The sequence below is a fragment of the Bos mutus genome, chromosome 3 (genome assembly GCF_027580195.1).
Source record: "Bos mutus isolate GX-2022 chromosome 3, NWIPB_WYAK_1.1, whole genome shotgun sequence".
Lineage (NCBI taxonomy): Eukaryota > Metazoa > Chordata > Mammalia > Artiodactyla > Bovidae > Bos > Bos mutus.
In genome coordinates, this window is record NC_091619.1 from 113,562,540 (window position 1) to 113,578,673 (window position 16,134).

Below are 16,134 nucleotides of genomic sequence, written 5' to 3' on the forward strand. Positions count from 1 at the left end.
AGGGATTTCTGGGGACTAGACACGGCATTCATCAACCGGGGGGGGTGGATTTTCTTTGCAGAGACATTTTGAAGGAAACAGCTTGATTTGGGGAAAGAAGGTAGATATTGAATTATATTTGGTAAACCTTAAGGACAGTGTTTCCTCCGGCTGATCTACCCTTAGCTTCTCAGCCCCATCACCTGCCCCCTCCCCGCCTGGAGGAATTGGAGAAGTTGGATGGTGATTGTTCCACACACCTCCAGCGCTCTGCCTCCTGCAAACAGATGGACAAGCAAGGGCCCAAGTTATGAATTTGCAGGCCAGGCTTTACGGGCTGTGACAGACCATTTTTGATCACTGCAAAGACAGGAATAGTCTTTCTTTAAGATAGATGTCCCAGTCAGTGTGGGTATGATAACTTCAAGGTCACTGGAGGAAACAGGCAGTGTTTATGATGTTGGCGAGAATGGCGGCCTCAACAAATCACCCACCAGCAAAGAAATATGTGAGATGCATGTGGCTGAGCGGACAGAGCCCTGAGCCCAAGACAGCCGCTGCTGCGGGTTCATCATCTGTGCGCAGGTGAAGGGACGCTTCCTCCTCCTGTCCCACGTGGCTGCGGGAGGGGGTTCAGGCTGGAATCTGTCACACGATCTGAGTCCCTAGAGAGGCCTGGCACTTCATCAAAAGAGCACAACTGTCCTCGTTAGACATCAATAGCTCCATTTTTAAAGGGCCTCTGGTTTTGTCAAACAGTGGAAACTATTGAATCCAACCAAAGTCAAGAATAAAGTTCTGGCTCCTGAAAATTAATAATACACTACTCTACTCCATTAAGATAGCTTAAAATATATATACAATGCAGAGAAAGAGAGACAGACACAGAGAGACAGGGAGAGAGAGATGCTAACAGGAGTGGGGAAGCTCTGACGAAGCTGGGAGCCAGGAGTCCTCTGCAGTGACTCACGGTGGGCAGAGAATGCTGGTGCCCACCCACCTCCTGAGCTCAACTACACTGCCCTGTCCCCTTGAACCTGAGATCACGTAAATCATTCTGGCCAACGTGGGTAGAAGTGCTGTGGGCCCCATCTGGGTCTGGTTCCTAAAATCTCCTGAGAGATCGTTTAGAGGATCTTTTTCTCCCTTTGATGCTGGTTGGCTGCAGAGGGTCCAGTGGAGGGCTTGCCGGCCCCAGAAGTCAGGGAAGCCCCTAGATGATGGAGAGATAACTGCACCCAAAGTCCCCCCGTGCTTTGTATAGAACACTGATTTATGAAGTCTGGACCACAGTTTATGGAGATAGAAATGAGTGCATGTTGCAAACCGAGTGGCTAATAAGCTAAGAGATTTTCATGTATGGGGAATAAAGGGCTGTTCTTTCAGCAAATCGCATTAGCCAGGAGCTTAAGAACAACCAGAAAGAAACATATAGTCTCTCTGTTTTGGTGATGCTACTGTGAAGGATTAACAGAAACCAAGTCTGACCTAGTAGATTTTATTACTATCATCAGTGCTCACCATTGCTGCTGTGTCATTGCTAGCTCCATCTCCTCTCTTGCCACCACCACCGTGACCGCCAGGGTCTCCTTCACCCCCAGGCTGCAGTCATGACCACCATCCTCAGACTACAGTCACCATCACCACCATGTCCGAGACACCATCACCACCATCACCACCTCTAAACCAGATCTATCACCACCGCCACCACCACCATGGCTGGCCAAGATGACCCCTCAGTGAGCTGCGCTTTGACCTCCACAGCCTCTGTCGTTCACTGTCCTTGACCTTGAGCTGGCCCTGGGACTTTCTCTTGACCAGCAGAGTGTGGTGAAGATGACTGTGTGACTTCTGAGGCTGGGTCACAAGAATCCATCCAGCTTCCTCCTGAATCTCTTGAAACGTGTGCTCTCAGGATGCGATTTTGGGGACCCGGGTGCTGTGCAAAAGGCCATGGGGAATGGAGAGCTGGTCCCCCAGCCCCAGCTGAGCTTCTAGCTCATCCAGTCACGGAGGGAACGGTCTTGAATGTCCAGGCCTATCCAGGCTTCAGATGACTGAAGCTCCAGTCGCTGTCATGAAACACCTCAGGGGGAGGGAAGCCCGAGCCAAACCCAGTGGCCCCTCAGAACCACAAGAGGCATAGGTTGTTGTTTCCAGCCCCTGGGGAGGGCTGTCACACAGCAAGAGACGTGGAGACCCCATCAGCACCACTGCCGGCTCCCGAGCCATCTACCACCCAGCCGTGGAAATCCTCCTCCTCCACGACAACCATCAGCACCTTATTCCCCCTTCTCCTCCACCTCTACCTGTGCTCTTGGGGGGCTGGGATGGTACTGGGCATTCCAGCCATCTTATAGAAGGGTCACCACCACCCTGCGAACTCCACGGTTCTCCTACGTTACAGATGAGAGAGCGGGGAGGCTCAGAAGGTCAGCCAACTTGTCAAGGTCATCAGTGATCCAGGGGCCAAGCTGGGATCAGACCCAGGTCTGCTCAGAGCCCACATCTCACCCTTCTTCCCCATTTCACTGCCCTGTTTCCCAGGCTCCCTGGTTGGTACGGTTCCCGGTTAATAATAGATTTCCAAAAATGTGGATTTTGAATCTGTCTGTTCAAGAAAAAAAAATGGAAAAAAGTAAGCTATTGTATTTAGCGTGTAAGTCAATCAACGTTCTCCTGAACTAATATTTTAAGATTGGAAAAGAAATGCTGCCGGATGAGAAAGGCAGCACCACCATGGGGACAAAATGAGGGACCCGACTCTACCTGTTGGAAGGAAAATTCACACCCTCGAGGCTTCTGTCTCCCTCGGGGCTCAAAATATTAATCCCTGTCCAGTTTCTTCGGAGAAGGCAATGGCATCCCACTCCAGTACTCTTGCCTGGAAAATCCCATGGACGGAGGATCCTGGAAGGCTGCAGTCCATGGGGTCGCTGAGGGTCGGAGACGACTGAGCGACTTCACTTTCACTTTTCACTTTCATGCATTGGAGAAGGAAATGGCAACCCACTCCAGTGTTCTTGCCTGGAGAATCCCAGGGACGGGGGAGCCTGGTGGGCTGCTGTCTATGGGGTCACACAGAGTCGGACACGACTGAAGTGACTTAGCAGTCCAGTTTCTTATCGTCCAGGGAAAAACGATCATGTTAACAACAGAACAGAGGTGTACACTTTGCTCTTCTGACCTGGTATTTGCGTTTATAGCTCAGAGTCTGGCTGATCCTGGCACACTGGGCCTCACGCCCTCTTCTGATGCTCCTGGGTGATGAAGGCCACCCTCCCAGCCCCACACGACAGCACGGCCATCACGGATGGCCCAGCCTCGCTGGCTGCACACGGGAAGGGGTGAGGGGGTACTTGCCATATCTGGAAGCGTAGTCTGGTCTGGGAACCAAAATAATTTTTTGGTAAGCTTTGCAGAAAGGTTGAAGTTCCGCATCAAAAGGTCGCTTTGTGGTCCCCACAATTAGAATCCTGTCGTCTGGCTTCAGGAGTTTCAGCATTTTGGGAAGCTGCTTTTTCAGGCGCTTAGGTTCCATCTGGGAGAAACAGAGAGGAAAAAAAAATGAGCCCACATATAGAAAACAGAATTAAGAGCTAAAGAAAGTTCAGCCTCGGACGCACCGTGGGATGCCCTTACTAATGTGCTTTCAGGGCTGCTGGCCATACTTTCCTAGAGTGTGTCTTGGGCCAGGTCTCAGGACATGATTCCTGGTTGGTGTGGTCTGAATTGCTGGCCCTTCCTTTCCTCAAATCTGGTGTTCAGATTTGGACAGGGGGAAGGAGGGAAGCACCTGACCGAACGTTCTAGCATCTTAGCCCTAACCATGGGAAACGGGTGGATTTCCAAGCGGAAGGAAGCTGCCTGGGGTTGACAATGGGTTCTGGTGTGTTCCTCCGAGCTGTTTTGCAGGTGAACCCAAGACTTCCTTTGTTGATGGCCGTGACAATGAGGATCCAAGGTCCCGGATCTCAGGTCTGAAAACACCCCGTGACACGGAGTGTGACACCACTTCTCTCTGAAGCAGTCTGGATGTAGTCCGAAGCTGTCTTATTTCAGTACAGCCTCCGCACTAATTGAGGGTCAGGAGCAAGATGTGAGGCACTGGAGGGAGGAGGACTTCCGGCCTGGCGGTAGTGGTGAGCAGATTTGGCCACGTTGCCATGGCAACACACCAGCCTTCAACCAGGGCAGCAAGAGGAGAGGAAGTGGTGAAGGGTGGTGGGGGGCCTCCACAGAGATGCCCAAGCATACTCTGGGCCTCTTTTGCTCCCCTTTGGCTCAGGGACAACTTAGACACGGAGTTAAAGATCTCACCTATGCTGGGGTTTCCTGGAACCGCCCCCCAGCACCTGTGAGGTCCTCTACAGAGATGAGGGCACCTGAGGTTTGTCCTGTGAGTCCCGCACCCTCGGGCTGAGAGACAGCCCTGTACGAAGGTTTGCCGGAAGGGGCTGGGGAAGCCTAGGGAAGGGAGGGAGCACGTGATAAATTCCATCCTTGGGAATAAAAGCGAACAGTGGAGGGTACTGGAGGCCCAGGGGGTATGGGGCTGCCAGAGCTGCGTATGGCTTGCAGGGCCTTGGGGACAAGGCCACTGTGTGCTGGGGGACAGCCAGCCTGCTGGGCAGAGGGCTGGAGGGTCAGGGTTGGCATGCAGCCTGCAGGGTGGGTGTCAGCTGGGGGAGGGGAGAGGAGGGGCTGTTGGCCAAGCAGGGGCCCCAGGGCTGAGTCTTTCCTTCCTTCCTCCATGTGACCAGCAGGAGGGCCCAGTTTCATGGAGCACAGGGAAAAGACCATAAGAGGCTGAGAAGGAGCACTACCCTAGCCGAGGGGCCCTTAGGAACACAGCCCAGCGGGAAGCTGCAGGAACTTCGGCTCCAAGCAGGACCTGGGTTGGGGCCTGCCTTGACCACAGGACAGGGCAGCTGCACTTCCATGCCTGCCTGCCTTGCTCTTCGCTTCTTATGCCCAGCCTGCACGCACAGCACCGGGAGCACCGACCGCAGGGCTCCAGGGCTCTTGCTCTGTGCCTGGCGCGGGCTCTCTCATCTAACCCTCACAGGCAGCCCATCAGAGGGGCTTGCTCCCACCCTCACCAGGGAGATGTGGGCCTGAGGCATGAGGCGGTCTGGAGACCTGCTCAGAGTTCAGGAGTGGGACCCTGGCTGCCGGGACGGGGGCGGCGACTCCAGAACCTTGCTCCTTCCCCTACTCTGTGGAGCAGGGGCGGGGGGGGGGTCCTGTCTCTCAGGGGGATGTGCCGGGGGTCTTGCTCCCCGCTGACCCACCAATTCCCTTCCTGTGTAGGGCCTACAGCAATTGAGAGCTGCAAAGGAGACTTAAAATATCTATTACTATTATATTATGTTATGGCTGACTCTATTTTTCTGGGCTCCAAAATCACTGCAGATGGTGACTGAAGTCATGAAATTAAAAGATGCTTACTCCTTGGAAAAAAAGTTATGACCAACCTAGACAGCATATTAAAAAGCAGAGACATTACTTTGTCAATAAATGTCTGTCTAGTCAAGGCTATGGTTTTTCCAGTGGTCACGTATGGATGTGAGCGTTGGACTATAAAGAAAGCTGAGTGCTGAAGAATTGATGATTTTGAACTGTGGTGTTGGAGAAGACTCTTGAGAGTCCCTTGGACTGCATGGAGATCCAACCAGTCCATCCTAAAGGAGATCAGTCCTGGGTGTTTATGGGAAGGACTGATGTTGAAGCTGAAACTCCAATCCTTTGGCCACCTGATGCGAAGAGCCTACTCATTGGAAAAGACCCTGATGCTGGGAAAGATTGAGGGTGGGAGGATAAGGGGACAACAGAAGATGAGATGGTTGGATGGCATCACCAACTCAATGGACATGGGTTTGGGTGGACTCGGGAGTTGGTGATGGACAGGGAGGCCTGGTGTGCTGTGGTTCATGGGGTCGCAAAGAGTCAGACAGGACTGAGAGACTGAACTGAACTGATATGTTATTATATTTATATCATTATTATGGTATGTTGTTTTCCAGTTGCTCAGTCGTGTCCTACTCTTTGCCACCCCATGGACTGCAGCACGCCAGGCTTCCCTGTCCTTCACCATCTCCCGGAGCTTGCTCAAACTCACGTCTACTGAGTCAGTGATGCCATCCAACTATCTCATCCTCTGTCATCCCCTTCTCCTCCCACCTTCAATCTTTCCCAGCATCAGGGTGTTTTCTAATGAGTCAGCTCTTCATATCGGGTGGCCAAAGTATTGGAGCTTTAGCTTCAACATCAGTCCTTCTAATGAATATTCAGGGTTGCATTTAGGATTTCATTTAGGATTGACTGGTTTGATAAGGTATAGATCCGCTTTATTGATGTAATTCATATACCGTATAATCCACCTATTCAAAACATATGCTTCCGATAAAATTAAAACAGTAAAAAAAGAAAATGCCTGACTGAGTGGCTTTTAGCATATTCACAGAGTTGTGCAGCCATCATCACAATTAATTTTAGAACAGTTTCATACTTGCTCCCAAAAGATCTCACCCATGTGTAGTCACTGCCCACTCTTCCCCAACTTCCTTTCCCAATCCTAGGCCATCACTCATCTACTGTTTCTCTCTACAGATTTGCATATTCTGGATACTTCATAAATAGAATCATTCAGTATGTGTGTGTGTGTGTGTCTTCTTTCATTTAGCACGTCATTTCTGAGGTTCACCCATGTTGTGGTATGCTTTAGTATTTCAATTGCTGAATGATACCCACTGCATGGCTATGCCACACTTTATTTATCCACTCATCAGCTGATGGACATTTGGGTTACTTCTAGTTTTTGGCTCTTCTGAATTGTGCCACGATCAACATTTGTGTACAGGATTTCGTACGTGCTAATGTTTTTATTTTGAATTGCTAGGTCATATGGTCACTCTTACATTTAACCTTTTAAAGAAATACCAGACTGTTTTTCAAAGTATTTGCCCCATTTTACAATCCTAGCAGAGAGCAGATTTAAGTTTCTCCAGACTCTTGCCAACACTTGAGATTGTTTATTTTCCTTAGTTTTGTTCATTCAGCCATCCTCATGGGTGTAGCGGTACTGCGTTGCGATTTTGACCTGTATCTCCCTGGGGACTAATGATGTTCGCATCTTTTCATGTGCTTACTGGCCATTTGTATACTTTGTTTGAAAAAAATGTGTATTCAGATCTTTGGCCTTTTAAAAACTGGGGTTATTTGTCTTTGTAATGTTGACTTGCAAGGGTCATTTATATGTTCTAGATACAGATTCTTTGTCAGATAAATGATTTGCCAATATTCTGAGTTGTCTTTTCGCTTTCTTGATGATTTCTTTTACAACAAAAAATTTTTAGCTTTGATGAGGTTCAGTTTAAGCTTCCTTTTGTTGCCTGTGCTTTTGATGTCCTGTCCAAGACACCACTGCTTAATGCAAGGTCACGAAGATGCATGTCTCCATTTTCTTCTAAGAGTTTTATAGGCATAGCTCTTTCTTTTAGGTCCATGAGGCATTATTGGTTAACTGTGTGAGGTAGGGGTCCAAGCTCATTCTTCTGCAGGTGGCAATCCAATGGTCCCAGCAGCATTGGTTGAAAAGACTATTCTCTCTCCATTGAATTGTCTGGGCACCTCTGTAAAAAAAAATCAATTGACTGTAAATGTGAGGGTTTATTTCTGGACTCAGTTCTATTCCATTGACTGAGAGGTCTTTCCTGAGGCCAGCCTCACATGGTCCTGATTGTTGCAGGTTTGTGGTAAGTTTTCAAACTGGGAAGAGTCCTCCAATTCTGTTCTTTTCCAAGACTGCTTTGGCTGTTCTGGGTCCCTTGAATTTCTGTATGGATTTCAAGATCAGCTTGTCAATTTCTTGCAAATAAGCCCGCTGGAATCCTGACGGGGACTGTGTTGAATCTGTGGATCAATCTGGGGATTCTTGCTATATTAACAATATTGAGGTTTTCAATCCATGAACATGATGTATCCTCCTACTTATCGAGGTCTTCATTATTTTTTCAGCAATTTTGATTTGTAGTCTTCAGAGTAGAAGTCTTCCACTTCTTTTGTTAAGTCTGTTCCTATTTTTTGAATGGTATTATAAATGGAATTGTTTTCTTAATACTAATTTTTTCACAGTAAGTGTGTAGATGGCACTTACTTTGAATATTGGTCTTGTATCCTTCCCTGTAATCTCACTGAATGTTTTCATTAGTTTCTAAAACTGCTTTTAGTGCATCCCTTTGGGTTTTCTATATACAAGATCATGTCATCTGCAAATATAGTTTTATTTCTTCCTTTTCAGTATTATGCTTTGCTTTTCATTTACTTTTCTTCCCTGACTGCCCTGGCGCCTGTTCCTGTTCAGTTGCTTCAGTCATACCTGACTCTTTGCGACCCCAGGCTCCTCTGTCCATGGGATTTTCCCGGCAAGAATACTGGAGTGGGTTGCCATTTCCTCCTCCAAGGGATCTTCCTGACCCAGGGATTGAACCCACATCTCCTGCATCTGCACTGTGGGCAGATTTTTTACCACTGAGCCACTGGGGAAGCCTGATTGTCCTAGTGAGAATCTTCAATATAATGTTGGATAAAAGCCTGGCATGCTGCAGTCCATGGGGTCACAAAGAGTCAGACATGAGTGAACGACTGAACTGAACTGAAAAGAGGTGATCTTAAGGGAAAAACATCCGGTCTTTTACCATTAAGGATGATGTTAGCTCTGGATTTTTTGTAGATGCTCTTTATCAGGCTGAGGAAATTTCTTTTTCTATTTTTTTTTTTTTTAATCATGAAGGGGTGTTGGCTTTTGTCAAATGCTTTTTTCTGCATCTGTTGAGATGATGGTGTGGTTCCTGTCCTTTATTTTAATGATATAGTGTATTACATTAATTGACTTTTGGATGCTAAGCTGGGCTAAATCCCACTCGGTCATGGTGTATAATCCTTTTTCTGTGTTGTTAGATTCAGTTGAGAAGAGACTTTCTGTAATGTAACTCACAGAGAGAACAAGATGGGATTTTTACAGCAAAATAAATCCCACAGTCTGGGCCTGAAGCCAGACCACCGGGCAGCTTCCGACCATTTCCTCCTGCACTCACAGGAGTCCAGAGCCTGCAAGTCTCCATCAGGAGGGAACAATGGCCTTGCAGGACTCCATCCAGGAAGCATGGGTTGGGGCTGGGGACAACAGAGGAGCTTAAAAGAGGGCAGAGCACAAGAGAGGGGTGACCGGAAATAAGGCTTCCTGAAACCCCGGAAATGGGTGTCAGGACGGAAACCTGCTCTTGAAGCTGCACCCTAACCCTGACCCTAGGCCTTTGCAGAAACCTGCCGTTGCGCAGATCCATGCCTCTGGGCTGCCTGGGATGGGAGAGATGTCTGTTGGGCCTTGACTATGCTACTGGGCCATGGGGGCCAGGCTGTGTGCAAAAATGAAAAGCTCAAGGATAGAACTCCATATTGCTGTTGTTCAGTCACTAAGTCATGTCTGACTCTTTGAGACTCCATGGACTGCATGCACTGGGCTTCCCTGTCCTTTGGCATCTTCCTGAGCTTACTCAAACTCATGTCCATTGAGTCAGTGATGCCATCCAACCATCTCATCCTCTGTCACCCCCTTCTCCTCCCATCTTCACTCTTTCTCAGCATCAGGGTCTTTTTCAATGAGTTGGCTCTTTGCATCAGGTGGCCAAAAGTATTGGAAATTCAGCTTCAGTCCTTCAAACGAATATTCAGGGTTGATTTCCTTTAGGATTGACTTGATCTCCTTGCTCTCTCTTGAGAAGGACTCTCAAGAGTCTTCTCCAGCACCCCAATTTGAAAGCATCAATTCTTTAGTGCTCAGGCTTCTCTATGGTCCAACTCTCACATCCATACATGACTACTGGAAAAATCATAGCTTTGACTACTCAGATCTTGATTGGAAAAGTGAAGTCTCTGCTTTTTAACATGCTGTCTAGGTTTGTCATAGCTTTCCTTCCGAGGAGCACATGTCTTTTAATTTCATGGCTGCAGTCATCGTCCTCAGTGATTTTGGAGAGACCAAGAAGATAAAAACTGTCATTGTTTCCACTTTTTCCTCTTCTGTTTGTCGTGAAGTAATGGGACCGGATGCCATGATCTTTAGTTTTTTAAATGCTGAGTTTTAAGCCAGCTTTTTCACTCTCCTCTTGCACCCTTATCAAAAGGCTCTTTAGTTCCTCTTCACTCTCTGCCATTAGAGTGGTGTCATCTGCATATGAGCCATGGTTATACGAAAAAAGCAACCCTTTGGAAAACCAGGAAGAGGAGCAGGGTGATGAAGGTGGCGATGGAGGAGGAGAGCTGGGCAGGTCCTGGCCGTGCTGGCAGCATAGTGGTGGAGGCGTCCCATGGGTGATTCTGGTTGATGCCAGGTGTCGGCATCCGATCCTCAGGAAAGAGCTGCAGACTGGGGTGGAGTGTAGCATCCGTTGTCTAAGTGGTGATTTCTTTAAGGTATGAGATGGTGCCCAAGGAGGGCAAGGAAAAAAGGTCCATGGGCTTGAGATGGAACCTCGGTGAGCATCTGTGTATTTAACGGAGTGTTTTGACGCGCATGGAGGAGAGAAAGAAGAAATCGTTGGTGGGGTCTGAGGAGACCAGGAGAAGGCAGGCGATAGAGGCTAAGAGAGGACAGACTTTTATAAATGGGGGCTCACTGGCAAAATGGATTTCAAAAAACTTTGTGAGAGCAGTTTCCATAAGCTGGAGAACATCAAGTGGAAGTAGTGGGTGAAAGAGTGAGTGGGGATGGTTGAGAATAGACTGGTGTTTTAAGAAGCTTGGTGGAGAACAGTGCAGTTTTGCTGGGAGATTCCCTGGTGGCTCAGACGGTAAAGCGTCTGCCTGCAATGCGGGAGACCTGGGTTCAATCCCTGAGTCGGGAAGATCCCCTGAAGAAGGAAATAGCAACCCACTCCAGTACTCATGCATGGAAAATTCCATGGATGGAGAAGCCTGGTGGGCTATAGTCCATGGGGTCACAGAGAGTCGGACATGACTGAGCCACTTCACTTTCTTTCTTTCTTTCTTTCTTTCTTTCTTATGGTGAGTGTGGGGTAACATGAAACTGCCCAAAGATTGGAAGGGAGTCTGATCCCCGGACCCTGGTGGGACTGGAGACTGCCACTCTGGGGGTGGGGGGTGGGCAGAGGTGCACTTGTGAGGTCTGAACCCACCCCCGGCAAACGGGTGGCCACAGTGAGAGTGGTGCAGTCCTGCCTATTCCGAAGCGGGAGATGATACTGCTGTGCCTGCCAATGTCAGGGATGTGCAAACCTAACCAGCCTTTTTGGGTAACAAATGTTGATCCTGGGCTGCTCCAGAGTGACATCTTTGCAGATGGTGAGTCCCCTTAGGAGGGGATGGAAATGAAAGGTGAGTCTGTTCGGCCAGCAGCCCCCTGCCCCCGGGCTACCCCGTTCCTGTTCAGAGCCGCGTCCATTACACACGAGACCCGCATGCTCACGCGTCACGCTGGCCAACATCCCCACTGACCCCTGGCAACCTTTGGGGCCAACGCCCCTACGGCGGGACCTGCCAGGCCTGCCCCACCTTATTGTTGCCGGCGATTTCAAATTCGTGTCTGACGTGCATGCGGCGGTCCCTGTGTGCTTTTCTGCAGTCAGCTCCATCAAACCAACCCAGCCCTCGTGGAGGCCCGACTGGGATGCGGGGAGGGCTCCCATGCGCTGCAGCCACGAGGCTAATGGAGCAGAAAATGCAGCAGTGTCTCGTCCTGCTTCACGCTGTACTGCCTTCGTCTTGTATACCGACAACTGACTGACGGGGTAGCTGAGGGCCGTGGAGAGGACGGCCGTCCTCCTGGGAGGGGAGGGGAGGGCACAGACCCAGCATCCACCTGGTCCCCAGGGGGCTGGGCGCTGAGGACGTCGTCAGGGGGAGAACTGGGGTGCCAGGGGGCTCTGGAGCCCAGCACTGTTGGCTCTGAGACCAGAGGGCCCCACGCTCAGTCTTCAGGACGTGGTCTGGAGCATGAGGGTTGAGGAGGGCGGACACAGGGGTAGCAGAAGCTTGGAGGGCAGAGCAGGAAGTCAGTGCTGATGCCAGAGCCACATCCAGGCGCGGAGAAGGGGCCTGCGTCTGAGTCCCAGAGCTGCCCGGGACCAATGGTGCGCCCTCTCTGGCTTAGGGTTTCCTAAAGAATCTGCCTGCCAGTGCAGGAGATGCAGAAGACGTGGGTTCGATTCCCTGGATGAGGAAGATCCCCTGGAGGAGGAAATGGCAACCGACTCCAGTGTTCTTGCCTGGAGAATCCCATGGACAGAGGAGCCTGGTGGGCTGCAGTCCATGGGGTCACAGAGAGTCAGACAGGACTCAGCACATGCAAAACGGGAACGCCGCCTCCCTTCTCCTCAGGCCCACTAAGCGCTCCAGATCTATGCTTTGTGCTCCCGGGACCTCTGCTGCTGCTGCAGCAGCCCATGGGGTCCCTGTGCCCCGCAGCTCTGCACCAGGAGCCGTCACCTCTTAGGACTGGGCCAGCCTCCACATTGAACCTCTGAAAGGGCCTTGACACAGAGGTGGAGGCGTCGAGGGTAGGGTTAGTCACTGTGGGTGAGAGGTTTTCCCAAGGGGTGTTCCTGGAATGCCCTCGAATGCCCTGGGCTGCTGCCGGGAGTCCTCTGGGCTGTGGCCGTGGCAGGGCGGTGGTTTCTCTGCAGCTGGACATGTTTCTCTAGGTCTCAGGTCCTTGGACGTGGGGAGCCTTTGGACACAGGCTGGGCCGAGTGGTAGTTAGGATGCTGGGGTCCTTGGGCGGCCAGGTGATGCAACGTGGAGCTTCTCGTCTGTGGATGCAGTGAACGCCCTCGGCGTTCGGTGGTCACCTTCAGAGCATGACTGTCCAATGCTCACAGCCGCCCCAAGCCCACGGGCAAGGACAGAAGTCAGAGGCTGGGGGCGGGGAGGAAAGCAGAGGAGAGCGGACCCGGTGCTGGCCCTGGAGGCAGGAGGCAGGAGGCAGCAGGAACCCCGCTGCCCGGGGGGCAGGTACAGGACTTGGGGCTGGAAGATGCTCGCGGGGTGGTTCTCTGCCGGCTGGCTCTCCTCCAGCACTGGAGCTGGGGCCCCCGCAGGGCCAGAGGGGTCTGCATGCCTCCCCCCGCCCACCCATCCTCGGCAACTCTGTCTGTGCCTGGGCTGGTTCAGGCAGCCCAGCCCGTCTTGTGGGCCCCAGGGGACCCGGGACCCTTCTGCTTGTATTCATCAGGCGTCCTGGGATTTCCCCGTACCATGAATCAGGTTCCAGTGCAGTGAATCCCCTGACAGACGAAAGACTTTCCTAATGCAGAGGCGGACAGAATAAATGTGCAATTTGTCCACGACAAAGACTGTGCCACCAAAGGCCTTCATCTTCTACAGGAACGAGACTAGTCAGGGACCATACTTGTGGGGACCACAGCCTGTGTGCGGGGTGAGCAAGAAAAGGGCCGCTTCAGGGGAGGCTTCTGGGGCCCCTTCACGGTGACCCCCCTGGCTAGGGTCGGGGGCGTCTGCTGAACTCACATTTATTCCCTGCGGTCAGCACTCCCTCAAAGCCTGCCAGCCCGCCGCCCTCTGGCTCTCAAACGGGCTCGCTCATCCCTCTCACTGTCCCTCAACGCAGGGGCACAGGGGAACAGCCATAATTGCTGGTGACAGCCGGACAGCTTGAGGGGGTCCTGGGAGAGGACTTGAGGGGGGCTTCGTGAACTCAGAGGCTGGTCTCTCTGCAACTCTTTAGCCAGCTAAGGGGGTGGAGGCTCAGAGAGGTTGACTTACTTGCTCAGGGACACACAGCCAACTAAGGTGAAGGCCCGGGACACATTTCTGAATTCTCGTATTTTCCAGGCTGATGCCCAGCCGGAGGTCCCTTGCCCATTAAAGAGACCGAACTTCCGATGACATTAAGTGTGTGACACCTTGAACTAAATACTGCCTTTCATCTCTCTTGAGATTTACTGTAGCAACTGCCTTCAAGTTCACATCTACGTGAACTTTTTAAATTTTATTATTTAAAAAAAAACCTAATTTTTATTGGAGTCTAGTTGCCTTACTGCGTGTGGACTTCTTTTTAAATGTAGCAACGTCACCAGCAGAGGGAGCTACCTACCAGCTTCCCAGATTAAATAATAAATGAGTCCTCTTAAGAGTTTCCAAAATGACAGGGCAATCAAGGCTCATTTGGGGAAGAAAAGATTGAGCTTTCATTCTTTATCCAAATCATCTCTACCTGCTAAAAATGATGTATAATACATAAGGCTCAAAAGTGATTAAAATCCTTATGAATTTAATCAGAAATTCACAGTTAACCACTATTTGCTTTGGTGCAAATTGATGTGGAATAACAATCATGTGTATCTGCAAATTTTTTTTTTTTAACTTGTGGGAAATTTGCTGGTGATTTGTGGGGGTGGGTGGGGGGAAGTGCGGGGGAGGGGAGCCATTGAAACGGGAGAAAAGGCGGAAGGAAGCAATTGACACAGGGCTCCCAGGGGAACCCTGGACGTGGGGGCGCTTGGCGGGTCTATGCACCGTCTTTGTTCATAAATTTCAGGCCTTTGGCTATTTATTGTGATGAACAATAGGAAATCCTAATAATAACTCCTGTGTGTGCCATTGGCCGTGGCCGAGCAGAGTTCTCTCGATTGTTCTTGACTGTGAATCCTATGTTTGGGTTTAAGGCTCCCCTCCCCCCTTCTCCATCCTTTCTTTCATTTTTCTTCTAAATTATGCCTCGTAAAAATCAGACACTGGATCCTTTCAGATACAGACAAGCGCTCAGGGCAGAGAGCGCGGGCCCCTCGTTTCCTTCCTCCCTTGAACAAGCAAGACCTTCTTGAGAGATCGAGGTGGTCCCTGGGACGGGGCCGCCTTGGGAGGAGAGAAAAGGCCCCACTGAGAAGCCCTCACCTTCCTTTCCGCGTGGGGCACTTTTTTGTAGAAGGTTTTCTCGGTGTCTCCGATCCACACCACGGAGGGCTGGAGCTTGCGGGCCACCTGCGAGGAGAAACGGTTGGTTGTAAACGTGTTTACTCTGGGGTGCACTCTTGACCCGCCCTGGGAACAGCAGGACGGACTGGGACGGTCCGCCGGGACAGCAGCGCCTCGCGAGGCTGCACTGCGCATGCGCGCTGCATCTTCCTTTGCTTCAGGACGTGGGCGCTGGTGGTCAGGATGCCCTGGGGGTCCCTACATCCTGCTCCAAGGACCCTGACTGTCCACCGGCTTTGGCTTGAAATGAGCCAATAGTTTTCTGCTACAAACGAAGGGAACTGGGCCACGAGTTTTAATTACAGCCTATGTCCCACTCCCACGCTGATTCAAGTTTGCTCATTTTGAGAAAAGCCCGTTTCAGCACAGGGCCCCCGTGATGCCGTTTGTTCGTCTCCGTGGGCCTGCTGCCTTTGTGGCCGTGGTTTCATCTGGAAGGTGGCTCTGAGCCCCTCCCGGGGCGAGCGGGTCTTCATGACTGCGCTAGGACTTACCGTGGGCCCATGAATAATTGCCACACACCTAACAATCTCTTCAAAGCGCCCCCATGATAGCGGAGTTCGGGTATTTTTGCAACAATTTGTGCTTTGTGCAAAACTGTACCAGATAAAAGCCGTCTCCAGTCACAGTGAATGCAGTGTTATGTACTCCTATTTTTATATATCTTTAAACATCATTAAGGCAGCAGGTGTGATTTTTAAACCATGACAGACATTTAATAAATGATGGAAAAGTCACTGGGAACACTGGCTGGGTCCGTTTTCCCCCGGCACTATGTACCAGGGGAAGCAGATTATGCAGGTTCAAAGACAAAAGTGGATTCCGCTTGATCCCGGTGCCGGTCTGGCCCTGGGCTGGGACTTGTGTCCAGTCCCACACATGCCAGGACGTTCAGAGAGGAAATGGTGCCAGCCAACCACCCTGTGGTCGGCGTTATGTTTTAGACCCCAAGCCACAGAGCTCAGGAGTCCGGAACCCCAAGTTTCAATCTCAGTAACCCAAGGCAGCTTGATGGGAAGCATATAAAATAGCCAGTGAGCCAGGCTCAGGCCACACGCGTCGCACACTGCCTCTATCACACACAAGGTCACGGCCAGCACCGACCAGCACCGACCAGCACTTCCTCTACTCAGAGGATGG

At 50.8% G+C, this 16,134-nt stretch overlaps 1 protein-coding gene across 3 annotated transcripts in view; it reads right to left on the reverse strand.

The window, feature by feature from the left end:
- Positions 1 to 16,134, reverse strand: part of IQCA1 (IQ motif containing with AAA domain 1) — a 187,133-nt gene that overhangs the window by 10,148 nt on the left and 160,851 nt on the right. For all 3 annotated transcript variants that reach the window (XM_005902521.2, XM_070368542.1, XM_070368543.1), the window contains exons 16-17: positions 14,914 to 15,000; positions 3,343 to 3,520 (exon numbers count right to left, since the gene is read on the reverse strand). In XM_005902521.2, the coding sequence (XP_005902583.2) occupies positions 3,343 to 3,520; positions 14,914 to 15,000 (265 nt within the window). The remainder of the gene's footprint in view (positions 1 to 3,342; positions 3,521 to 14,913; positions 15,001 to 16,134) is intronic.